At 43.6% G+C, this 26,101-nt stretch overlaps 2 protein-coding genes and 1 long non-coding RNA gene across 3 annotated transcripts in view; 2 read left to right on the top strand and 1 right to left on the bottom strand.

Annotated features, from left to right (window-relative positions):
* Window positions 1–294: 294 nt before the first annotated feature.
* LOC117830475 (NLR family CARD domain-containing protein 3-like) lies at window positions 295–7,153 on the top strand. The gene is made up of 6 exons (XM_034708615.1): window positions 295–394; window positions 2,241–2,351; window positions 4,391–4,466; window positions 4,853–5,075; window positions 5,234–6,366; window positions 7,139–7,153. The coding sequence occupies exons 1-6, from the start codon at window positions 309–311 to the stop codon at window positions 7,151–7,153; spliced, it is 1,644 nt and encodes a 547-aa protein (XP_034564506.1). The 5' UTR covers window positions 295–308.
* A 700-nt stretch (window positions 7,154–7,853) lies between these two features.
* Window positions 7,854–10,950, top strand: LOC117829680. The gene is made up of 3 exons (XR_004634659.1): window positions 7,854–7,896; window positions 8,334–8,380; window positions 9,615–10,950. It is a non-coding gene; the product is annotated as an uncharacterized LOC117829680 (long non-coding RNA).
* A 6,668-nt stretch (window positions 10,951–17,618) lies between these two features.
* The window catches only part of LOC117830306 (cerebellar degeneration-related protein 2-like), a 29,649-nt gene continuing 21,166 nt past the window's right edge, over window positions 17,619–26,101 (bottom strand). Inside the window, exons 2-6 of the mRNA XM_034708365.1 lie at window positions 25,637–25,749; window positions 23,953–24,101; window positions 23,702–23,866; window positions 23,403–23,610; window positions 17,619–22,015 (exon numbers count right to left, since the gene is read on the bottom strand). Of these exons, the coding sequence (XP_034564256.1) occupies window positions 21,248–22,015; window positions 23,403–23,610; window positions 23,702–23,866; window positions 23,953–24,101; window positions 25,637–25,749 (1,403 nt within the window). The 3' untranslated portion in view covers window positions 17,619–21,247. The remainder of the gene's footprint in view (window positions 22,016–23,402; window positions 23,611–23,701; window positions 23,867–23,952; window positions 24,102–25,636; window positions 25,750–26,101) is intronic.

The raw sequence follows: 26,101 nt of genomic DNA, 5'->3' as shown, positions 1-26,101 counted from the left end.
GTGAACAGGTAATGTGACCTGTGATGTCATGAGGCCAGGAGTCGAAAAAGGAAGTACAGACCAGTTACTGTGAAGTGACATGCAACACCGCACTGTGATGTTTAGAAGCTCTCTTATCCTGACGAGGCCCTCTGCAGGTGTGTGTGAGTAGATGTGATGTTTGCAGACAGTATGACGATGATGACGGATGATGAAGGGGAATCATCAGCATCTTCTCTCTCTGGGTTTCCTCCACAGCTGAACCTACAAACCCTCTGGGACTGGAAGTGTTGTCATTGTTGTGACAGAGTGCAGCTCTACCAGCGAAGATGCTCTGTGTAGATCAATGTGTGGACCCAGAGGATGGAGTCCCTCCTTCGAAAACCTCTCAGTTCGAGGAACACGAAGCTCAGAGGTGAGATGAAGATCACTGTGACTCTTCTTCTAAGCTGTCAGACAGGCATTCTGGGAAACGTCATGACGTCAGAGATGCTGTGGTCGTCACGCTGTGATTTAACTTTAAAACCACTGATCCTTTAGTTTTTCTCTTTATATTTAATTTACTTTATAGTTTCTTTTCTTTATTTTTGTAGTCCTGGCATAAATTCAACACTGTGTTATTGTCACTGGTTGTGCAATACATCTTAGGTCATATCTCATTTATATTTGTGCCTTCACCACATAACTGTGTGTGTGTGTGTGTGTGTGTGTGTGTGTGTGTGTGTGTGTGTGTGTGTGTGTGTGTGTGTGTGTGTGTGTGTGTGTGTGTGAGAGTGTGTGTGTGTGTGTGAGTGTGTGTGTGTGTTTCCCTCTGTGTATATGTGCATATTCTAAAAAGTTCATAAAATCAAAAGTAAAAAGAAAACAATCATGGCTGCAGGTAAGCTGTTAATTATATATATATTGTCACGGCAACACAACCCTGGCACGAGCTCGGTCTAGGGCATCCAAGCGTTGGCTGCCCGTGCCATACTAAAGAAGGAATCAGATGGCTGTCGAGCAAAAGGCAAAAGGAAAAGGCGGACCTTACCTGTGCCGACTTCTTTCCAGGACCCCATTCACGGCTCCGGGACCAGCTCACGCTGCTTCCTTCTCGTTACCCCTCAGGGTTCCCGATGACAGTTCATATTTAAGTTAACATATATAACACACGACAAAACTCAACGGAAAAAGGGGGGAACTTCGCAAGAATCTCTTTCCACGGCTTCTGACCACAGCGTCTCTTTCTTCTCGCCTCTCTAGTAGGTGTCTGCCTGAGCTAATTAAGACCACAGCGTCACCGTCTCATTGATAAATTGGTCACGTGACCAGGAAGGTCCGCCCACCTGTAGCTCGACAGCCACACCCCCATACTCTGGACAGTGTTGCCGCAACAATATATATATATGTATATACCATCCTGAACAGCACTGTGTCTACTGTGGTCCTGGGATCCACTATCTCCCGGGACCTGAGACACAATCAGAAAAAAGGCCCAGCAGAGGATGTACTTCCTGCGTCAGCTCAGGAAGTTCAACCTGCCCCAGGAGCTGCTGATCATGTTCTACACCTCCATCATCCAGTCTGTTCTGTGCACCTCCACCACTGTCTGGTTTGGATCTGCAACCAATCTAGACAAACACAGACTGCAACGGACTATGAGGACTGCAGAAAAAATCAGCGGTGTCGACCTGCCATCCATCCAGGACTTTTACCGGTCCCGGGCCAGGAAACGGGCAGGTAGCATCACCGCTGACCCCTCACACCCTGGACACAAATTCTTCAAACTCCTCCCCTCCGGCAGGCGCTACAGATCACTGTGCGCCAAAACAACCCGCCATAAGAACAGTTTCTTCCCCCAGGCTGTCACTCTGATGAACACTAAACCATAACAGTGTCATACCTGTCAGATAAATACTCTCTGTAAATATACATGTAGATACACAATGCAACAATTCTCAAAGCAGAATTCCATATTTCTATTTTTTGTACTATTTAACTTCTATTTTTATAATGTAAAAAACTACCTCTGCAACTCACCACTGCACTTTATCATATTATTTTAGCCTGTACATATTAGTCAAGCCTATTTGTTGTTCTTTTGTATTTATAGCTGATGTTTTTGTTATTAATTAATTACTTTTATTTTTATTTTGTAGGTCTTATTCTTATGCCTTGTACAAAGAGAGCACAGTTTACTAAAGTCAAATTCCTTGTGTGTTCAAGCATACCTGGTCAATAAAGCTGATTCTGATTCTGATTCTGATGTTTGTTTGTTTCAGGATGCTGCAGCACAGATCAGACTCTGATGGACCCAGCTGTGTGTCCATGAAGAGTGACCAGTCTAAACATTTTCTTATTCGGTTTAAAGATGAACGACCTGCTGATAGAAGGTAAGAATTATTAATATAAAACTTTGAATGTTCCGCTCTCCTCAGAAAAACACTCCTGTGCTGGTCTAGAGCTTCAGAGTAGTACATAGTCTCTGCAGTGGTCACGGGGACAGCAGCCTCAGCAGCTTCAGCAGGGAAGCCCAGACACTCCTCTCCCAGGGAGACGTCCAGGAGGCATCCTGACCAGATGCCCGAACCACCTCATCTGGCTCCTCTGGATCCGGAGGAGCAGCGGCTCTGCTTTGAGCCTCTCCCAGATGTCTGAGCTCCTAACCCTATCTGTAAGGCTGATTTATACTTCTGTGTCAAATCCACGGTGTTGCCAACGCGGGGCCTCCGCGTAGCCCCCATACCTACGCAGAGACCTACACACCTAGCTGACGTGAAACCACCTCCAAAATGTAAGTGAAGGCTGATTTATACTTCTGCGTTGCCCCTATGCAGCAGGGGCTGAAGCAGACATGGGCACCACATACTTGTGTGTTCGTGATCCTGGAAGTGCTGTAAATGTGGGAAACACAAAGCTGCCGAGCGGAACAATCACAGGACCTGCGGTCCGCGTCGATTCTGCGTAGTTACATTTTGGAGAAGGTGCACGTCTTCTACGTGCATAGACCTTTGGGTATGTACGGGAGCTACGCGGACCTCCGGAGTAGGCTACACTGTTGATTCGATGCAGAAGTATAAATCAGCCTTAATGGTAGAATCGATGCAGACCTCAAGCGCTGTGATTGGTCAGCTCGGCAGCTTGTAGGAAGGAGGAGAACCCTAACAATTACCGAAAACCCATCTAAATCAAACCTTTGGGTTCTGGGGACTTACTATCAGGATCATCTGTTGGGAGGATTCTGATGTTGGCACTCAGGCCTTGTAAATGTTGATGTCATGTTGTAATCCACCTTTACCCCGGCACTACGTGTTTATCGACCGACGGACCCAGGGCGAAAAAGTAGTTCAGGGGTAGATAATCTCCCCCCTAAAAAGCCCCTGCTAGAGGGGTAGTACTTTTCAAAGGTCCTGGGACTTTCGGGGGGCAGGGCCTGCAATGCTGAACGTGTCTGATTGATAGATTAACCGCAGTGTTTTTATTCCGCCCTCCATCCACAATAACATCACACACATCTGTGATTCACTTGATTTCTCTTTCTTTCATTAGTTTTTATTTGTTCTATCTTTTTTGTATGTGTGTGTACTTTTCAAAAGAAGAAGCTGTGATTCTCTTGATTTAGCAGCTTGTAACAGTAGTCTTCTCTCAGCCCACCGTGAATGCGTCTCTCCCGGTGTTACGGTTTTAAAAGTGACCCTGTAAACTGGAGACCTTCAGCTGAACGTGTCAGTGTTTGTGGAGTTTACACAGCTGTTGAAACACAGAGGGAGTTCCTGGGAATACAAACTAGTTAAGTTTCTATTAAGATTTCAAAATATCCTCATCAGATATTTAATGATCGTCTAAAGACGTTTATGAGGGATGCATCCTGCTGAAAGTCTCCAGTTAACAGGGTCACTGTTCAAACCAAAACACCGGTCGATCTCTGCCACGGCTTTTTGAGTTCAAAAGGATTTTAAAGGCGTGTTGAAACGTCTTTGCTACTCGCGCTTATCTCCTCTCACGTGTTGATTCAGTGAATCCATCTGTGATGAAATATAGCACCATCTAAAACAGCACCAGCTGAGTCTCTTCATGCTAACAGGCTAACTGTTGTGTTGCTCATAATGATACCTGCCTGTCTGTCTGCTTCTATGGTGTCATCTGTGATGAATGGCATTCGTCTTTGTTTTACTGCCCTCTACTGGTCTGGTGGTGTAGTGCATTTACTTTTTTTTTCTCCATACGTCACTGGCCTGATTTGCACAATCTACCCGGGACTTCAGCCCGCGGTCGAAACGCAGACAACAATGGGGGCACAGGAACCTTTTAGTTCCGGGTTAAGTAGTTCTGGGGGCTAAAAGACCCCGGAACTCTTGGTCGAAATGCACCTAAAGATCACCTTTTGTAAACAGTGTCATTAAATGTCCTTCTATCTGATGTTTCTCCACAGAGTTCAGCTGAATGGCTCAGAATTACGTGACCAGCCCGTCCAGCAGCATCAAACACACCTGGACTCCATCTTTAAGGTGTGTGCATGCTAATGCTAAGCTATCAAGCTATCGATATTATTAATATGGTTTTAGCTTCCTTGAACTGGCTCCCTGTATGTTTTAGAATTGACTTTAAGATTTTACTGATTACTTTTAAAGCCCTGCATGGTCTTGCTCCGAGCTATATAGCAGACCTTTTAATACCCTATGAGCCAACACGTACATTGAGATCCTCGGGCAGAGGTTTACTGTTCATTCCAAACACTAAAATGAAAACAAAAGGGGACAGGGCGTTTGCAGTGAGGGGTCTGACACTCTGGAACCGTTGGAACTGTTTTCACCAGACGGACTTCAGACTGTCAGAAGAATCACATATGGTATTCATATTCATATTAAATGTTCTGTCCCTCGCTCTGTTCCAGATGCTCGAGAAGGACTTCTTCCCCTTTGTGAGGAACGAGCTCAAGAGAGTCCAAAGGGTTCTGACATCAGATTTCCCAGCATCCTTAGAGAGTGAGGAAGAGGAGGAGGTGTTGGATAGTGAGGATGAAGGGCAGAGGAGGAGTAGAGAAGCATTTCTGGAGATCACTCTGCACCTTCTGAGGAGGAGGAGGCAGGAGGATCTGGCTGACTGTCTGTGGAGCAGTAAGAGATTTGTTTTTATATGGAAAGAGGAAAAGGAGGTTCATTCTCTCATTTCAATACAAAATTCAATGTTTAACTCATTCATACTAATAAAAGGAAATCACATCATAGATCTGGTTCATCCACTTATTGATATCATGTGTTGTTTGTTCCTTCAGAAACTGTCGTTCCAGAGTGCGGACACAAACTGAAGTCTGACCTGAAGGAGAAGTTCCAGTGTGTGTTTGAGGGGATCGCGAAAGCAGGAAACCCTACCCTCCTGAACCAGATCTACATAGAGCTCTACATCACAGAGGGAGGGACTGGAGAGGTCAATGATGAACATGAGGTCAGACAGATTGAAGCAGCATCCAGGACACCACACAGAGCAGAGACCACCATCAGACAAGAAGACATCTTTAAAGGCTCACCTGAAAGAGATCAAACAATCAGAGCAGTGCTGACAAAGGGAGTGGCTGGCATCGGGAAAACAGTCTTAACACAGAAGTTCACTCTGGACTGGGCTGAAGACAAAACTAACCAGGACATCCAGTTCACATTCCCCTTCACTTTCAGAGAGCTGAATGTGCTGAGAGAGAGAAAGTTCAGCTTGGTGGAACTTGTTCATCACTTCTTTACTCAGACCAGAGAAGCAGGACTCTGCAGGTTTGAAGAGTTCCAGGTTGTGTTCATCTTTGACGGTCTGGATGAGTGTCGATTTCCTCTGGACTTCCACAACAATCAGCTCCTGACTGATGCTACAGAGTCCACCTCAGTGGATGTGCTGCTGACAAACCTCATCAGGGGGAACCTGCTCCCCTCTGCTCGCCTCTGGATCACCACACGACCTGCAGCAGCCAATCAGATCCCTCCTGAGTGTGTTGACATGGTGACAGAGGTCAGAGGGTTCACTGACCCTCTGAAGGAGGAGTACTTCAGGAAGAGGTTCAGAGACCAGGAGCAGGCCAGCAGAATCATCTCCCACCTCAAGACATCCCGAAGCCTCCACATCATGTGCCACATCCCGGTCTTCTGCTGGATCACTGCTACAGTTCTGGAGGATGTGCTGAAGACCAGAGAGGGAGGAGAGCTGCCCAGGACCCTGACTCAGATGTACATCTACTTCCTGGTGGTTCAGTCCAAACTGAAGAGCATCAAGTACAATAGAGGAGCTGAGACTGATCCACTCTGGAGTCCAGAAAGTAGGAAGATGATCCAGTCTCTGGGAAAACTGGCTTTTGATCAGCTGCAGAAAGGAAACCTGATCTTCTATGAGTCCGACCTGACAGAGTGTGGCATCAAGATCAAGGAAGCCTCAGTGTACTCAGGAGTGTTCACACAGGTCTTCAGAGAGGAGAGAGGACTGTACCAGGACAAGGTGTTCTGCTTCATCCACCTGAGTGTTCAGGAGTTTCTGGCTGCTCTTCATGTCCATTTGACCTTCACCAAGTCTGGACTCAACCTGATGGAAGAAGAACAAAGAACATCCTGGTGGACTTACTTATTTGGCCAAAACAAAGAAACACGTTTCTACCAGAGTGCTGTGGACCAGGCCTTTAACAGTCCAAACGGACACCTGGACTTGTTCCTGCGCTTCCTCCTGGGTCTTTCACTGCAGACCAATCAGACTCTCCTGAGAGGTCTGCTGACTCAGACAGGAAGTAGCTCACAGAACAATCAGGAAACAGTTGAGTACATCAAGAAGAGGACTGAGTCGACCCTCTCTGCAGAGAGAAACATCAACCTGTTCCACTGTCTGAATGAACTGAATGATCGCTCTCTGGTGGAGGAGATCCAACAGTCCCTGAGATCAGGATGTCTCTCCACAGAGAAACTGTCTCCTGCTCAGTGGTCAGCTCTGGTCTTCATCTTACTGTCCTCAGAGAAAGACCTGGACGTGTTTGACCTGAAGGAATACTCTGCTTCAGAGGAGGCTCTTCTGAGGCTGCTGCCAGTGATCAAAGCCTCAAACGAAGCTCTGTACGTACACACGTGACTATCCAGGTTCAATGTTGCTTTTATGTACTCAGAAAGTCATCAGGTGTTTATGACCCTTTCATGGTGTATTTCTGGTTCTTCTTCAGTCTGAGTGGATGTAACCTGTCAGAGAGAAGCTGTGAAGCTCTGTCCTCAGTCATCAGCTCACAGTCATCCAGTCTGAGAGAGCTGGACCTGAGTAACAACGACCTGCAGGATTCAGGAGTGAATCTGCTCTCTGCTGGTCTGAGGAGTCCGCACTGCAGACTGGAAACTCTCAGGTGAGCAAACTTATTGAAAAGGCCAACAGTCTGAGCTCATAACTAATGGATTTATTCTTGTATACATTCAGAGAGTGACTCACTCCCCCTTGACAATGTCACTAACACTTTGGGTGAAGTACTTTGCCCTCAGACTTTAGGGTGCTGACCCTCCTCTCTTCTGCTTCATACCATTCAGTCTGCCCTCATGGTCACTGCAGGTCTCAGAAAATACAGGTGGTGTGTAATGTGCTGTGTGTGCTCAGCCTGCATGCTGGGAGCAATATAGTGATACTGTATGTAAAATCTGTGTGTGTGTGTGTGTGTGTGTGTGTGTGTGTGTGTGTGTGTGTGTGTGTGTGTGTGTGTGTGTGTGTGTGTGTTTGTGTGTGTGTGTGTGTGTGTGTGTGTGTGTGTGTGTGTGTGTGTGTGTGTAGTCTCTCAGGTTGTCTGATCACAGAGGAAGGCTGTCCTTCTCTGGCCTCAGCACTGAGCTCCTCCAGTCTGAGAGAGCTGGACCTGAGCTACAACCATCCAGGAGAACGTGGAGAGAAGCTACTGTCTGACAAACAGAAGGATGCACTCTGCAGACTGGAGACACTGAGGTACAGACGCACGGACAGAAACTCTTACACTGTAGTTGACTGAGCATCTGTGGCTCATGTTAAATAATGGATATGAGTGAACGTGTGTTATGTAGGCTTTTGCCCTGTAGCCGTGTTATGACATGAACTGTGGTTCTGAAAGCTTACAGACATCACCCAGAGGAGTGGCATGAGAGGACACTAATGACCTTTAAGACTTGAAACAGACTCTAACCTGTTGTTCATGCTGAGTGAGTGTTGATCATCTACTGTTTGATTGTTAATTAATGTGATGTCATTTAATTCTTTCATTCAGTTTACAGTTTTATACTCTTACAGCTAATCTAAAACGTGTGCTCTTAAAGTCGCCTGCCTGCATGTTGTATTGATGTGAACAGGAAAACTTTTATGATCAAGATGAGGATAAATGTGTAAGCTGTTGTTGTTTCTGCCTCCAGGTTGGATCATGGTGGAAGGAACAGACTGAAACCTGGTCTGAAGAAGTGTGAGTGTGTTTGACTTTGATTCATCAGAATAAAGCTGCACATGCTGAGTGAGGAAAGTTATTGATCAGCATAACTGATGGTTAAAGATGTTTCTACATCCATATGTGTTAAACTGTGGGAGTGTTAGTGAAGCTGCTGTATTTACCTCCACTCCCACCATCACTCATATTCATAAATCAGAACCAGCTTCATTAGGAGAAGCAGATTTCTGCAGTCGGGTCAACAAAGCCACCTTAAAGCCACACTCAGTGACTTTCTGAGCGTGTTGAACAGGAGACTCCAGCCTGTCATTGGACGCTCTTGATAAGAGGATTTTTCTTTTGAAGCACTGTGGCCTGTTTCAGCAGCTCTACATAAGTTGAGTCCTAAGTTAGGGTGTAAAGTCCACACAAAACCATACGGTGAAACGAGTTAGTTTGTAACTTAAGTTGTGTCATTGTTTGGTTTCACCACGGAGACGTAAGGTTCATCTTAACTAGTCGACCATAACGTTCAAACTAATCTAAATATCGTCCCAGATTTGACGTTTTCCCTCGGTTTGTCCAATCAGTGAACAGCTTTTTTTTTAATGAAGTGTTTAAGTGCTAACTCCTGTTAGCCTCATTGCCTCTAAACAAGCTAACGGCTAATCATAACTGCTGTAACTCCCGTTGATCAACAAACAGCAACATAAAGGTATAATATTACAAAGCATGTTGATAATTAATCTATAGTGTAAAATAACCACAGGGACATCTGGTGGTGAAATCATGAACTACAACATACGGTACATTAATATAACAGTACTCTAATGTTGTGAAGATGTACGGTGATTATCTTCGCTTGTGGGAAACTAAAGTGTGAGTTCAGATCAGAGTCATCGTTGTTTTATTATTCATATAATCTAACACGGAGAGCTTGTTGTCGACAGATCACAGCTGGTTGGACTCTCTGCTTCTCCTCATCCTTCAAATGATCCCATCTTTGAAAACAGAGCGCCATGAGAACCGGTCTTTTACGGAGGACTTTACTCAGAGCTAGGTGTAAAATTTAAGATGTACCTCATGCTAACATTGGAACTATCTCAGCTAGTGCAATGCCCAAAACATTAGTAGAGTAAGTGACTGTACTTGTGCTCTGCGATGACATTAAAGATCCTCTGTCTTTATGAGTCAGATTGACTTTCAGTGTCAGTGAAGACGTTTCTGAACAAACAGATGATAACCTGCAGCTCTGTCTCGTCCTCTCCATCAGGGGCCTGTGAGCTGGAAGTGGACACAAACACAACGAGCAGAAAACTCAAACTGTCTGACAACAACAGGACGGTGACACACGTGAAGGAAGCTCAGTTGTATTTCGATCATCCAGACAGATTCGACTACTGGCCCCAGCTGCTGTGTCGGACTGGTGTGACCGGTCGCTGTTACTGGGAGGTCGAGTGGAGAGGAAGAGTTGTTGTATCAGCGAGTTGCAGAGGAATCAGCAGGAGAGGAACCAGTGAAGACTGCGTGTTTGGATGGAACAATCAGTCCTGGAGTCTGATCTGCTATGATGAAGGTTACTCTGTCCGTCACAATACCAGAGCAACAGACCTCCCTGTCTCCTGGTCCTCTGCCTCTCACAGAGTCGCAGTGTATGTGGACTGTCCTGCTGGCACTCTGTCCTTCTACAGAGTCGCCTCTGACTCACTGATCCACCTCCACACCTTCAGCAACACCTTCACTGAGCCTGTTTATCCTGGTTTTGGGCCCTGGTTACCAGGTTCCTCAGTGTCTCTGTGAGATCTGTAGGTCAGACAAACTGCTGACTGCAGCCAGAGGTTCATTCAAAAGTCAGAGGACTTTGGTCTGAGGCTACGTCCACACGTATACGGAATATTTGTATAACTCTCTCCCTTTAAAAAAACATCCTGTCCACCGCAGAGGTTTTTTAATATTTCTCTGTCCACACAGCAGCCACCAGCATTCACTAAACTGTGTACGGAGAGTATTAAAAACTATGGATCTATTTATTGGTCCTCATGTGGTGAAATTATGATGAACAGCCAGGTTTCCTTCCTAACATGCTGTTACACCTAACAGTACCAAGCAGACAGAAACAAAGCAGTAGCCGCCATCTTTGGTATGCTCTAAAAATATAAACAACAACTGTTATGTGACGTATCAGATATGTCAGCGTTTCACCAGGTTGTTCCAGTGTGGATCCTCAGAGGTGAATAAGAGATGTCAGGAGGAGACAACAAATGTCTGACAAAGAGCACAAACTTAAATATCTATTTAACATAAGAGCTTCTCTCTCTGAGGAACATTTATCATACAATGTATTATTATATACACACTATATATAAGGCAAAAGGGAAAAACAACATAGAGTGTAAAATGTATTCAGGGCCGGAGTGGGACTCGTTTTCAACCCAAGAGTTTAAAGATTACTCTCTACAACCATGCCATACATCATGTGTCTTATCAAACATCAAAACCTGTAAGTTTACAACTATCATTTATTCATTTTTCACCGTTTTACAGTCTTTTACCGTTGTACAGTCTTTCACTGTTTTAGTCTTTTACTGTTTTACAGTCTTTCACGATAACAGTCTTTCACTGTTTGACAGTCTTTCACCGTTTGACAGTCTTATACTGTTTTACACTCTTTCACGATAACAGTCTTTCACTGTTTGACAGTCTTTTACTGTTTGACAGTCTTTCACGATAATAGTCTTTCGTCATTTGACAGTCTTTCACGATAATAGTCTTTCACCATTTGACAGTCTTTCACCGTTTTACAGTCTTTCACCGTTTGACAGTCTTTTACTGTTTTACAGTCTTTCACGATAACAGTCTTTCACTGTTTGACAGTCTTTCACTGTTTGACAGTCTTACTGTTTGACAGTCTTTCACCATTTGACAGTCTTTCACCGTTTTACAGTCTTTTACTGTTTGACAGTCTTTCACCGTTTTACAGTCTTTCACGATAACAGTCTTTCACTGTTTGACAGTCTTTCACGGTTTGACAGTCTTTCACTGTTTGACAGTCTTTCAATGTTATCCAGTATTTCAGCATCTGAGGGTCTTTCACGTATAACACATTTTTTAAAACCGTTTTACAGTCTTTTACCGTTTGACAGTCTTTTACTGTTTGACAGTCTTTCAACGTTTTACAGTCTTTCAACGTTTTACAGTCTTTCACGATAACAGTCTTTCACTGTTTGACAGTCATTCAATGTTATCCAGTATTTCAGCGTCTGAGGGTCTTTCACGTATAACAATTTTTCACCGTTTTACAGTGTTTAACAGTTTGAGAGTCTTTTACTGTTTAACAGTCTTTCACCATTTGAAAGTCTTTCAACGTTTTACAGTATTTTACTGTTTGACAGTCTTTCACCGTTTTACAGTCTTTCACGATAACAGTCTTTCACTGTTTGACAGTCTTTCACGGTTTGACAGTCTTTCACTGTTTGACAGTCTTTCAATGTTATCCAGTATTTCAGCATCTGAGGGTCTTTCACGTATAACACATTTTTTAAAACCGTTTTACAGTCTTTTACCGTTTGACAGTCTTTTACTGTTTGACAGTCTTTCAACGTTTTACAGTCTTTCAACGTTTTACAGTCTTTCACGATAACAGTCTTTCACTGTTTGACAGTCATTCAATGTTATCCAGTATTTCAGCGTCTGAGGGTCTTTCACGTATAACAATTTTTCACCGTTTTACAGTGTTTAACCGTTTGAGAGTCTTTTACTGTTTAACAGTCTTTCACCATTTGAAAGTCTTTCAACGTTTTACAGTATTTCACAGTTTGACAGTATTTCACAGTTTGACAGTCTTTCATGATAACAGTATTTCACTCTTTGACACTCTTTTACTGTTTTACAGTATTTCACAGTTTTACAGTCTTTCACTGTTTACAGTCTATCACCGTTTACAGTATTTCACCGTTTTACAGTCTTTCACTGTTTACAGTCTATCACGGTTTACAGTATTTCACAGTTTTACAGTCTTTAACCGTTTACAGTCTTTCACCGGTTGACACTTTTTTACTGTTTTACAGTCTTTCACCGTTTACAGTCTTCCACGTATTACAGTATTTCACTGTTTGACAGTCATTCACCATTTTACAAAGCTATTTTATGGTGTCACAAATCCAGGTTAGGACCCACAGTACAGACACAAAATGGAGGCAATTAGATTGCAACAGAGAGTGGCTGGGATTTGGAGTCTTGATTTCTGAACAGTGGAGGATTTAGGCTGGCTCACCAGTGAACCTTATCAATATCAGTGGAAAATAACAGTGGGTGCTGCCGGACACTGTGTTACATTGGAACAACAAACCTCAACAATGGCTGGGCTGAGCTGTGAATGGCTCTGGGTCTGTGGCATAGGAAGGGTGGTGTAGCTTGCTCAGGGACTGGAGCAACTGGCTGCATTTGAGCTGTGGGGAGGGAAGGACATGTGAGTACAGCACACACTTGATGAGCTAGTTCAGAGAGTTGTCGAGTTAGTGACTGATTTGCTTCCATAATGCAGCGGATAGTCTGATCATAATGGCCAAGCAAAGCTCCATGGGTTGCAACTGCTTGCTGTAGCCGTGATGAGTCTGACCCTGTGTTTGTGTCTGAAGGGTCCATCATGGCCAGATCGTTCTGTTGTAACAAATCCGGGTTAGGACCCACAGTACAGACACAAATGGAGGCAGGGATTAAGTTTTGAAAACAGGGTTATTAATGAGACATGCAGGTAATGGATGGTGAGCGTTTGGTTGTAGAATAGTTGCTTGGAGATCTGGGCACAGGGAGAGACAAGGTTAGTTTTCTTTCAAGGGGAAAAAGGATTTCAAAAAACACATTTCAAGAGGGCCTGAGCTGAGTACCACGCTTAGTAAACGAAGGATCTGGTGATCAGTGGAGGATTAAGCGGGGCTTAAGTACTACACACAGAGTTGATTGCAGATTAGCAACAGGTGAGCAGACTTGATTGCAGCAAGGTGAGTTGAGTCCACCCCCATCTCCAGGTGAGCAGACAAACAAGACAAACACACAGGGTAAGAGAAACAGAAGAAAATGGGAGGGAAGGAGACTAGAACCTCACAATTTATTAATCAGCACTAAATCATTATATTAATACTTTTTTTTTCATGTAGAGCAGGCGTACACTCTATATTATATTAACACTGACTGACTTAGCTGCCCTCTCAGTGTGCTTGGTGGTTCTTCCTCTCTGTCAGCAGCAAACTAAGGGGCTGCAGCTGCTGCTGAGGGGCTACATGGAGTTTTACATTTAGTTCTTACTAACATAGAGATAAAATGACACTAACATGAGACTGATGATTTATTACTATACATTTTTTTAACTAACTTATCTGTTATCATAAGGCTAAATAACGCCATCCTACTTGATTCATAAGCTTGAACAGAGGTTTGCATTGTTTCTGTGTTAGACATTTTGCCTCTGGATTCTCACTGCCACCTAACCTGTGTCATCTCCACTTGTAGTGTTTACATTGAGCCAAGAGCTTGTTTCAATAAAAGACTGAATGACTTTGACTCTTTTTTTTCTGACTTCTTCAGGTCCACTGTCACACTTTTTATGACACTTATCAATCGAATCACCTCTTGACTCTCTTTGGGCAGAGGGATCAATCGAAGCAGAGGAACTAAGGTATTCATGGAACCAATGTTAAGCTTGTTTCCAGTCGGACATGGACCTCCCCAACCAAGCTTATTTGGCAATGGGAGAACATTCCTGTCTGCTGAATTAGACTGTTTGACCTCTTTAATACTGAGTAGCCTAATTGTACTCAATGATAATTGGGGGGGGGGTCAACTTTTTCTCCAGTGCATGCTTCATTGAACGGAAGTCTTACAATCCTTGTGTAGCAGCATAGAAATATATTTATTTATTTATGCAGTGTGCTGCTTCACTAAAGGGAGCGCCACTCCCCCTGGCCAATCATTGAGCAGGGGGAAGGTATTTAAGCAGCGACTCTCCCCCTGCTTCCTCCTTTTTGCTCTCCCATCTGTGTCACAACAGTGCGACTGGCGTGCACCTGGCACATGCGTGTCTGGCTCCGGTTTACTTTGGTGAGTGTTCTCTCTCTCTCTCTCTCTCTCTCTCTCTCTCTCTCTCTCTCTCTCTCTCTCTCTCTCTGCCTCTCTGCAATACTGTGAATGCTCGTAGCTAGCTAATGCTAGGGTGAGATGCCGGTAGCCGCCTGAATCTCTCTCATCTCTCTCTCCCTCCCTCCCTCCTCTCGTGTGTGTGTGTGTGGTGTGTGTGTGTGTGTGTGTGTGTGTGTGTGTGTGTGTGTGTGTGTGTGTGTCTGCTGCTGCTGAGAGGTATGTAGAGCTATCAACGTAGGTCGCCACCGCATCATCATCAGCTAGATTGATAATACTAATATTTCTGACAGGTGTAATCTAACTGAGTGACGGTTAAATAGCGCAACTATACATGACGTCACCATCAGCTGACTGGAAATGCTGCTGCCTTTTCTCGAGCAAGCAGCAACCTCCGGTCCAATGTGGAAGTGCTAAAAGCTGCATTTCATCAATGATCCACTTGAGGCTGGCTCCGGAAGTACCAGAAACCACATACACACCAATTCAAAGAAGAAGATCTTTACAGCAGAAATAAACATAGCTCTGGATAGCTCATTTCTCGATTGGCACACACTGTAGGGGGTACATTTTTTTCTAGTGCTGCAATTTCGAAGATATTCAGTTTAAGAGTCCTCCAATGAGAGGCACAGCTGACTTGATTGACAGGGGGGAACACTGTAGCTGTTGGCAAGGAGACTCAAAGCCCGCCTCTTTACGTCACAATCGCTCAACAGCAGCAATATGGCTGCCGCCGACGATTGGCCTCTAAACAGCTCTTCAGAAACAGATGGGTGACGAAACAGATACTACGTCCATTATTTATACAGTCTATGGTCTCGAGGCTTCGACTGGTTGTTAATCTGCTGCTTCTGATGTTTGTTTGGTTGTCCATCTCTTGCTCTGCTTGCTGCTTGTCTGGCTACCTGCTAAGAGCTCGCTGCCTCGCCTAGCCGACTGCAGGTACTGGCTGTTTGGCCTCCTCACTTGGAGAGACGGATGGCATAGCCAAGTCTTCAATTGAACTCACATTTTAATAGTGTGACTGAGTGATCGGGATATACAGTATATCCCCTTTTGTTTGGTTTAATTTGTATAAGTTTACCCCTGTTGTTTATGATTATTTTGATTTAGTTATACTAGCTGTCCCTTAGTTTCTTTATTTGGTTTTGGTTATTGTATGGGTTTTTCTCTGGGTGTGTAGGAAGTTTCCTTTTTGTTTGAACTTAAGTTGTTTAGTTTTGTTTCATCTGGGCAGTTACTTTGTATAATTTTGTTTAATTGTTAACCTGCAGATTTGTTGATATATTTTGTTATATTCATTTATTTGCTTTATTGTTTTGACCCCACTAAATGTTTTATCCCTCTTCAGTTGCTGAGGGCTGGTGGTGGTGGTATCCACCCATTGTGTTTGGTTTGTTTCAGTGGTGTAGTCGTACCTGGGTTGAGCGTAGATCAAACGTTCTTCAGATCAGTGCGTTCATGTAGTCGTGGTGATGATGGCTGTGACTGAGAAGGATGATGATTCTCTACCTGAGCACCACGGCCATATTTTAAACCCACGTTTGAGGTTTTGAAATAAAGAATGATTGTTTGTATTGTTGTAAATCTCTGATCTGTTTAACACACTAACTTTATCACAGCCTCCAAAACATCAGCATCTAACCTGATAAAGCATGTGGAGGTCTGGAGCTAACACACTGCTTTGATTCCAGAGGAACATTGTAAACTTGTCTGTGCTTGTAGTAACTTAGTTTAGATTTCATGGTAGACTTTTTACATATGAAATCATGTTTTCTAGATAAACAGAACGGAGCAGAATGTTCACCCATGTATTCTTGACTGACCTCATGCTTTGTGAAAATACGTTTAGAGATATTTTAAAAAGTACTTTGAATACTTCAGTATTTTTAACATGACATATCATGCAAAATTGACTTTTTAATGGTTCTCTACCTCAAATATGTTTCCCTGGCATGTCTACAAACCCCCTGAGAATGAAAAAAATCTATTCTGCCCCTGTTTTGATTTCTACACCTTTCTGTAAATGTGTGTGAAATGAGCCGTTTCAGACTTCCGTGTTTTTGTTACGTAACAACAATATCCGGTCTGTCACGGAGTCAGAGCTCGGAGCTTGTTCAGCCCATTGACTGTATAAAATAATACTGAATCCCTCCCCCGTTTTTCATTACCTGCACACACGTGTGCTAACAAGGAGCTTAGGAGGGAGGCATGCTAGTTGTAGGCTGTCTTAATAAACACAAAGGTCGGTTTTACTCCCCACGTCTGCAGATTTGAAGATCTAGTGGATGATTTTTATTTATCATGGATAAGTGCTAGCGCTAGTTAGCATAGCTACATAGCTACATGTCGTAGCTGTAGCTGTGTACCAAGACACACGTCTACATACTGACAAATAAAACAACAAGAAACACTAAATCTGTGACCAGTCCTTCAGAAAAGGTCCCGCTGCCTTTCTGGCAGAGGTCGATTTTACTCCCCACGTCTGCAGATTTGAAGATCTAGTGGATGATTTTTATTTGTCATGGATAAGTGCTAGCGCTAGTTAGCATAGCCACATAGCTACATGTTCGTAGCTGTGTACCAAGACACACGTCGACATACTGATAAATAAAACAACAAGAAACACTAAATCTGTGACCAATCCTTCAGAAAGGTCCTGCTGCAGGCACATCTCGGTCAGGATCAGATTCTGGTTCAGATTCAGAGGGTTGAAGAAACGCAATCTCTGAGCAGCCGTGTATATTCAGCCAACATGTAAACATTAGATCAACGTGCTGGAGAGCTGAGGCACATCCACTTCCGGAGGGGGCGTGGTCAGAGGGAAAACAGAGTGTTCTGAAGAGGACTGAAGAAAAGGGTTTTTCAGGCATGCCAAAATCTGATTTGAAAGTGTTTTTTTGAGCATAAACTTTAAAGACATGTTTTGGGGACCTCTTAGACCAATATATATTGATGAAAAAAGCGTGATATGTCACCTTTAAAAGAAAGTACTCCAGGATTTTAACTCAAGTAACAACTTTCACTTGTGTTGGAGTAATGTAGTAATGAAGACCAGTACTTTGTCCACCACTGGAACTAATACAAAAGCAGACTGAACTTTATTTTTTAATAACCAATAATAAACACAAAAGAAAAGAGAAATAAGATAATTAAATAAGTTTATTCTGACAATTTGTTAGTGACATTCACATTTAGGCACTGAAAAAGAAAAAAGTTTAACATTCACACAAATAAATACACTGGTACATTTTATACAAGCTATTCTAAATATGCAAAATATGAGGCGTCAAACACTTTCAAGTGCAATAGGTAAGACATGACAGTACAAAAACCCTGGCAGCCTTTATCGGCGGTAAAGGGCTCTGGTTTGGCATTGTTTTGTCCAGGCTAACACTTCCTCTTCCCTCGACATGCTTGAATCATTCAGCAGACAGGAGCATTAATCTTAAATGCACTTCAAACATCACAGTTGTCAAAAAGAACTTCTTTGCTGCAACAGTTTGTTCAACTTTGATCAAGAGTGGTTCCTGATTTCAACACCCATCCCTCCCTCTTTTACACGTCTCCCGCACAGGTGTAGAAAACTTCAAGCTTGGCTTTGACTTTAACTTAGCTGCTGAACCAGGCATGGAATTAGCTGTAATAACATTCATCGGAACAAAGGTTTATACACAGTAAGTTACCAAGGAGAAGGCATAGGTACTGTATGCTGTGAAAAAGGTGCAATACATTTGCAGGTTGCTTTAAAGTTTGGTAAGACTGCTAGGTGTTAGACAAAGCCCTGGTTCGAAGCCTTATACTGGTTACAGTTCTACTACATAATGTGTTTATCAAGCTGTTAGTAAATCAAAATAGTTTCAACACTAGTATAAAAAAGCTCCTAAGAATACTTTATTCACTGCTCTAATGTTAGTTTCACTACCGAACCATTTTATTTAAAAAGGACTCCCTGTGTGTGTCGAGGATAGGCTGGTTACGCCTCCGTCATTTCATCTATCACATGTTGAAACTGTTCCCTCAAACATCAAAGTTGTGTGTAGTGTGTCCGGTCTGTAACCATCGTTATATTCTGTGTGATGAAGTGTTCATAATGCCCTGGATATAGTGACAATAACAATCCCCAGAGATTGTCTTTTGCAAGACAGCAGCTTTTTAGCATATAGTTGGATCTTAACTCGTCCACACTCAGACACAGGTTAATCTGTCTAAACTAAAGCCTATACTGTAGACATCACTCACTATGACAGATAAATGCCTCGGGCATCCTAACTAGCAATTCTACTGTTCTCCCAATGCTCTGATGTAGTCCAGTTGAAGACAAGCTGGAGTACTCAGAGCCAAAGTGACTTTGCCACGTTACAGGAGAAGGTATTTATTTTCTAAAGTTAAATTAAGTTTCCTGAACTTTTACAGTTACGAACATCCCTAAAAAGGAATCTGGTTGCTTTAGAAAGAGAATGTAACTTTGGACTTCCACCAGATCCGTGTCTGCTGCAGTCTGGCTCCGTGCTCCCTCATCTGTGTTCTGAAAACACAACTGGTGGATGTTGGCGGAGTCATGTGACCGAGGTTTTCCACGGTAATCACTGAATTAAGGATTCTCCTCCTTCTCTCCTCATCCATGTTGTCTTTCTGGTCCTCTGAAAACCTCTGACCTGTTGACTCCAGGCCTGGCTCCGCTCATCATGACGGTTTGTTGTTGTAGTTAAGTGAAATACAATCTGGTGATAACACAGAGTGTTTTATTCTGAAAATTAACCGGATGTTTTCATTTTGTTTTGGTGAAACCTGACTTCCTTTCCCGCTCCATCTGCTCTGTTGAGATTGATGCGTCGTGCTCCGGCATCCGGCAAAAATAGATATCTTGTGTATCTGATCCGGAGGACTCCGACCTGCCGGATCAGAGACGCAGTGGGAACACAACGGAGTGGATCCAGTGGAAGTTAACACATTGACTAGAATAGAAACCTATCACATCTGGTGCTGTGACGGACCGGACACGGATCTGGTGGAATTTGGCCGCAAGTGTAAAATTGTTCAAGACTTGATAGAGATTTTGCTAATAAACTTTCTTATGGGAATTCGGTGACAGCTACACCTTACTCATGTCTGTTTCATAAACACGTAGATACAGCCAGCAGTCAGTTAGCTTGCCAAGCTAACAACCCAAAACAGAGAACTCCAAAGCTCCCCTGAACAAAACATACAACAAACATAACAAATACATTTGGAGTACATCCATCCTAAAGAGGAGTTTAACAGCTCATGGTTTAGAAATAGTCTGGAGTAAACTCCTGTAACCACAAGAGATACACAAGCTGTTTCTACATCTCCACTCTTAATGCTATGCTAGGCTAACAGGCTGCTGGGAGTAGCTTCGACACGAGAATCTCAAATTAAACTGTGAGGAGGAAATCTCAGTTTCAAAAATCTCTGGATTAAAGGTGAGGCACTGCAAACGTTAAAAAAAGCAGTAGGCGGTCATACACATATCAACATTAAAGGCTTATTATTCAACTTTGAACTGCATCCATTATTATAGTGATATATGTAATGAGTGGATAATTAGCACCTAAAGATAACTCTTGAGGCAGACAGCACTGTGGCCTGAGAGGATTACTTCTTAGCTTACTATAATTATATGTGTTAGTAGAGTCCATTATAACAAAAGGAAAGATACAGTCAATGCTAATATTAGATTCCACTTATGTTCTCTTTTCTTTTTTCGTGAAGCTCTAACCTGTAGTGCACTTAAGGCTCATGAGAGGCATATTGCTATTACTGCGTTACTGTGGAGTGTGTGCCAGAAGCAGTAAGGCAGAGAAGCCAGTATAATGTGTATTCTGAAGGGCACTGATAATGTATGACATGGGAACTAGGTCTTCTTAAGTTACTGCACTTCTCATACAGCTGAAGCCTGAAGTCTGCAGCACGACGTAACATTGAATTATCTGAATTTAATCGTCTTCAATCTGAAAGATGGAACTTTTAGGTGTTTTTTGACCAGAGGAACTTTACCCCGGAACTACTTGCGTTTCGACCGGAGGAACCAGGGTCTAAATTTGGTTTGGGGTAGATAATCTCCCCCCTAAAAAGCCCCTGCTAGGGGGGTAGTACTTTTCAAAAGGTCCCGGGACTTTCGGAGGGCGGGGCCTGCAATGCTGAATGTGTCTGATTGGTAGATTAACCACAGTGTTTTTATCCCGCCCACCGTCCACAATAACATCACACACATCTGTGATTCACTTGATTTCTCTTTCTTTCATTAGTTTTGATTTGTTCTATCTTTTTTGTATGTGTGTGAATGGCATTTGTCTTTGTTTTACCGCCCTCTACTGGTCTGGTGGTGTAGTGCATTTACTATTTGTCCTTCATACGTCACTGGCCTGGTTTGCACAATCTACCCGGGACTTCAGCCCGCGGTCGAAACGCAGACCTTTCAGTTCCGGGGAAACCTTTTAGTTCAGGGTAAAGTAGTTCTGGGGGCTAAAAGACCCAGGAATTCTTGGTCGAAATGCAGCTTTTGACTCTTTGGCGGTACCTTAACAACACTGTCACCTTGTTCCTGACTGTAAAATAAGACCTCCAGCACTAACACACACATGAATTAAAGAGTCAGCGTGCTGGGTCAGCTTCCCTCTATGTGAACATCTTTGAGATGATCTCTTCAAGTTAAGCTTTGTTTTTGAAATAGTACCCTCTGTGGAAGCCCCTGTTCTCCACACTGTTATAGCACATGCCTTCCTCTCATGAGCACACATCAGTACGTCGTTACTGTTTACTAGATTTGCTAGATTTGCCTGACTTGCTGGTCTTTGCAGCTTTGGTAGCTTTGATGTCCATCTTGGTCTTCTGGATGCGGGAGAAGATCTCTTTAAAAAGAGCCTTGTACTCCGGAGTGTTCTGTCCCAGCCGCTTATCTACCGCCTCCACCTGCTTGCTGATGCTCTCAATGGCCTCTGGGGTGGAGGGTGACTGGGTTGGGGTAGGTGGAGGGGCTGGGGTGGGGCCCATGGCACAGTCTTTCATGGATGGGTCTCGGGAGACTGGTCTGGAAGTCTGAACACCGGCGTGACACAGACTCTCCTCGTGGCGCCGACACTTTCCCAACAACTCTTCGTATTTCTCCAGTAAGGCGTGATACTGCTCGTCCACCTCCCTGAGGATGGACATCCCTCTCTTCCTCACACTGTTGGCGTGCAGAGCGTAGCTGCCCCTCCTGCGTCCGGATGCATCCCGGGCCACGATGGCATTGAGCGCTGTGTCACTGCAGCTTTTCCTCACAGGGCTGGAGTCAGGGAGAGCTTGTCCTCCCACACCTCCTCCTCCCTCTTTCTCCTCCCTCACGCCTCCTCCAGTCTCCCCTACCTCCACCTCCAAGAAGGTGTCAGTCTCTGGGGTGTTGTTGAGGACAGTCTGGGTGAGAGCTACACCATCGTCCTCACTGCCCAGCAGGAAAGTCCGAGCACGGCGCAGCTGCTGCAGCTCTTGAAGCTCCAGTTCCAGCTCCCGCACCCTCCCCTGGCAGCTCTCAGCATCCTGTGAGGCAAACACATCTTTGGATCAAATCTACAGCTTCCTTTGACTTCAAATACCATCAAACATTCAGAGATAACATTTGTAAACCCTGCATTCTCATATTTTTAAGTCCCAATGACGAATAGGTTCAAAAAGATTTGGAACTGCTCCTGGATATTGCTTAAATAACGCCATGCGTGTCATATATTTGATAGATCAGTTTTTGAGACCTCTACATCGTCAGTGTGATATATTTTTTCTGAAAAAACCTGATGTAGACAATCAGATACATGCAGTGCACGGATAATCCACCAGGTGTGAGTAATTCATGCACCAGAAGGACGTCACTTGAGACATCCAAAATGTCAGCTGTGGATCAGAGACCCACTCAAGGTTTTTCAGGGATATTTTTACCAACTTTGAAAAAGTTTGGATGAAAAAAACTTTCAAATTGTTCCTGAAACTTCAAGAGGAATATTTACTGGATTGATGCAATGTAAAACTAATTCATATTGAATTACTTAATTTATAGTCAAACCGTGTTGAAAATGTGTTTATATCTAAATTGATACAGCAGGTACATAAGGTCCTTTATTTACAGATCTGTCAATCATAATTTTATTAAACTTCATACATAATGCATTCCATAAAGCAACATACAGTCTTTGTATTATTTAAGAGCATGTTTACATTACATAATCAGGTGTATTTAGAGGAGAAATATTTATAATGTATAATGTATTTTTATAATTTGAAACCTGCTGTATCATGATGATTGATGACAGGTTGAATGTTGCCATGGCTCCCTAGTAAATAATTGTATTTTGCTCATTGATTTCCACTAAAAATTGAACAATTCAGAGAAGAACTATACAATAAAGTAGTTTTTTTTGCTACAAATTATGTATGATGTTGTCTAGCAATATGGGAAAAAAATAATTTCTAAGTTTGAAATTATTTAGGGATAAATTTGAAAGAAAATCAAAGTTTAATAGGTTAAAAATGTTGTTTTTATATGTTTTAGATCGTTTAGAAAATAAAAAAAATGAGCAAAAATGTACACCACAATTCCTGATATATCACATATGATACAAATTAAAACTCATATATGAAAATTGATATTTCATTTTTATTTGTCAGAAGTTCCAATAAACACTTCTTTTTCAAGGAATTAGAGTTTTCTGACAAGTATTTGATGGTTCAGGCTTTACATGGTTACCACTCAACAAACAGGTTAGCTTGAACATATCATTTGGTGCTCATGTGCCAATCAAAACTTATGATGACTGATTATGGAAAGTGGGAGGTGTAGGATCACGCAAAACAAAAATGTATAACCTGATAATAAATGTTAATGAACGGTTATTTCTGAGCCCAGCTGTGATAAAGTGTCCCGGTCTACACGTACCTGGACTCGTGTTTGGAGGCGGGAGAACTCTGCAAGTAGCATGTTGCACTCTCTCTCTACTCCCTCCCTACGCCCCCTCTCGGTCCGTGCAGCCGCCCGCAGAGCTGACACCGCCTCCCTCAGGTGCTGGTTCTCCTCTTCAAATGGTTTAGGCTTCACATCTGCTGTAAAGCTCTCGGCCCGGCCCACGACAAACTCATCCTCATACCTGGAACAAGATGTCACAAACATAGAGTTCAGCTGTGTATTCAAACCCACTAGAGAACCTAAAAAGCTCTTAACAGTGATTAAACAGCTACCTGGGCGCTGTGCAGAGCTCCCTCAGACACGGGAAGGAGTGGATGGTCTTGCGCCGCTCTCTCTTCTCTCTCCTGACCCGGAGCTGCTCCATGGAGCGAAGCTGCTCCACCTGCCCTGAGAGGGATTCGACTTGGTTCTGCAAAGTCTCAATGGTCCCTGTAAGCCTGGTCCAAGAAGAAGAGGTCAGTGTTTCTGGTTTATTGCAAGAAGTAACAGGAAACAGAAACTAAAAAACAGGACTCCTTCTTACCTCTCAATCTTCTGCTGCGAGGCCTTGCTGTCCATCACAAGTGTGTGATTGGTGCGCTCCAGCTCTCGAGCAGTCCCGTCCAGCTGCTCGTACACTTTGGCGTGCTGCTCATTCATGTCTCGGAGAACATCCAGCTGCTTCGACAGATACTGAGAGAGGAACAAAAATACATGCTTGTTTGCCAGAGTCTATTCAAAGTTTATCAACATACAGATCCACACAACGAGCAACAAATAATAACAACGACACTATTAATCTTTTAAGATCATATTTACACATTTTCACAAGCGTTTCTCTGTCAGTGGCTCAGAGGGACAATTGTTTAAGACATGGGAACCTGTTTTATCACTTTTCCATAACGCTCAAACATCAAATTGAGTAAGGCCTGGTTTATACTTCTGTGTCGACGTGCACTTCCTCCAAAATGTAATTACGCACAGACCACAAGCCCTGTGATTGGTCCGCTCGGTGGCACTGCATTTCTTGCACTTCCAGGTAAAGTAAGTACACAGAGAACAGGCAATACTATCAGAGACCACACTGCCCTCAAGTGTTTCAGTGGAGCATTGCTGCATGACACGAACACATCGACGCACAAGTATGTAGAGCTCACCTCAGCGTCGCGTCAACACAGAAGTATAAACCAGCCTTAACTCCTGACTCTGTCTGGGTTTCTACGCTGCAAGCTCACTTTAAAGGCTGATTTAAACTTCTGCGTCTCCCCTACGCAGCAGGGGCTGACGCGGACATGAGCCCCACATACTTGTGCGTCGATGGGTCTGTGTCGCGCAGCAATTCTCCGCCGAAACGCCTGAGGGCAGCGCAGTCTCTCTGATAGCCGGCCGCCTGCTTCCGGTCCCGCTACGATCTCTGTTTCCTTTTCCACAGAGATTCAGAGCGTGTTATGTTAATCTACAGCTGATACATGTTGCTGTTTATCATACACACATGATTACATGAAGAATAGAGAGGAGGAGATGAAATACACGGCCGATGTGCGGCCGATGTCCGGGATCCCGGAAGTGTTGTAAATGCGGGAAAGACAAAGCCGCCGAGCGGACCAATCACAGAGCTTGCGGTCCGCGTCGGCTCTACGGGGAGTTACATTTTGGAGGAGGTGCATGTCAGCTACGTGCGTAGGCCTCGGCGTAGGTACGGGAGCTACGCGGACCCCCGGCGTAGGGTACACCGTTGATTCAACGCAGAAGTATAAATCAGCCTTATATCAGCCTTAAGACATTGTGCCTCATTTGTTTCAGGACAGCAGGAGGTGGGAGGATGGGGGCAGGGATGACTGTTATACTGTATCAGGTATCACTGTTACAGGGTTTTGCTTATCATTACTTGTCCTGCACATTATTTTGCCCTCAGTGGCAATGATGGATGTGTCTGCCCAGCCTGCTGTTTTCTAATTCTTAATGTAAAAACTCAACAAACATATTTGAAACCAAAGAAGTAACCAGACAGGCCAACAACATTTCAGTCTTGTGGGTGTATGTCCAAAGTCAGAATTTCAGTTCTCACAAAAGCTTATGATCGACTGTATATTGTAAAGCAAATAAAGCTATGAGCAGCCCAACGCCTTTTGGAGAGAGAGGCATCAAAAGAGGCTGATCAGTTCTCAAATGGGGATCTGTGCAGACCCCAGTCTATTGACCTCTTTGGCAACATCTACCAGTCATACCTCAATCTCTTGTACTTGTTCTTCATTGGTGATGTACATCTGCTGCAGGGAGTCCTCCAGCTCCTTGTTCCTCTCCAGGAGAGTCTTTCCCAACTCTGCTGCCAAGTGGAGGTCTACAAATTGAGACAGAAACAAGATGAAATAGTTAGTCATGATTCTGGAAATAAATACAAAGATTGGCTTAAATGGGTAGAGAGGCTGAAACAAAAGGACCGGTTGAAAGAAGGAGTGCTAATAAGACTGTGTGAATGAGAAATGGTGGAAGAGGAAAAGTTGGGGGAAGACGGATTGCAGTCATACATTTTAGATTACCTGCTGTCACTATAGATAGAGCCCTTTGTTCTATTTAAGGCAAGGTTATAACAGGGTCTGACACCGTATGATCAAAAGGGCCATTATGTTGTCTCGGTCTAATCTGCAGCAGTTCAATTATAGAGGGAGGTGAGCAGAGAGACAGCACTTCTC

Source organism: Notolabrus celidotus, chromosome 18 (assembly GCF_009762535.1).
Source record: "Notolabrus celidotus isolate fNotCel1 chromosome 18, fNotCel1.pri, whole genome shotgun sequence".
In the NCBI taxonomy this organism is placed as follows: domain Eukaryota; kingdom Metazoa; phylum Chordata; class Actinopteri; order Labriformes; family Labridae; genus Notolabrus; species Notolabrus celidotus.
The sequence above is the reverse complement of the archived record's forward strand: the minus strand, read 5'-3'. Positions and strand labels throughout refer to the sequence as shown.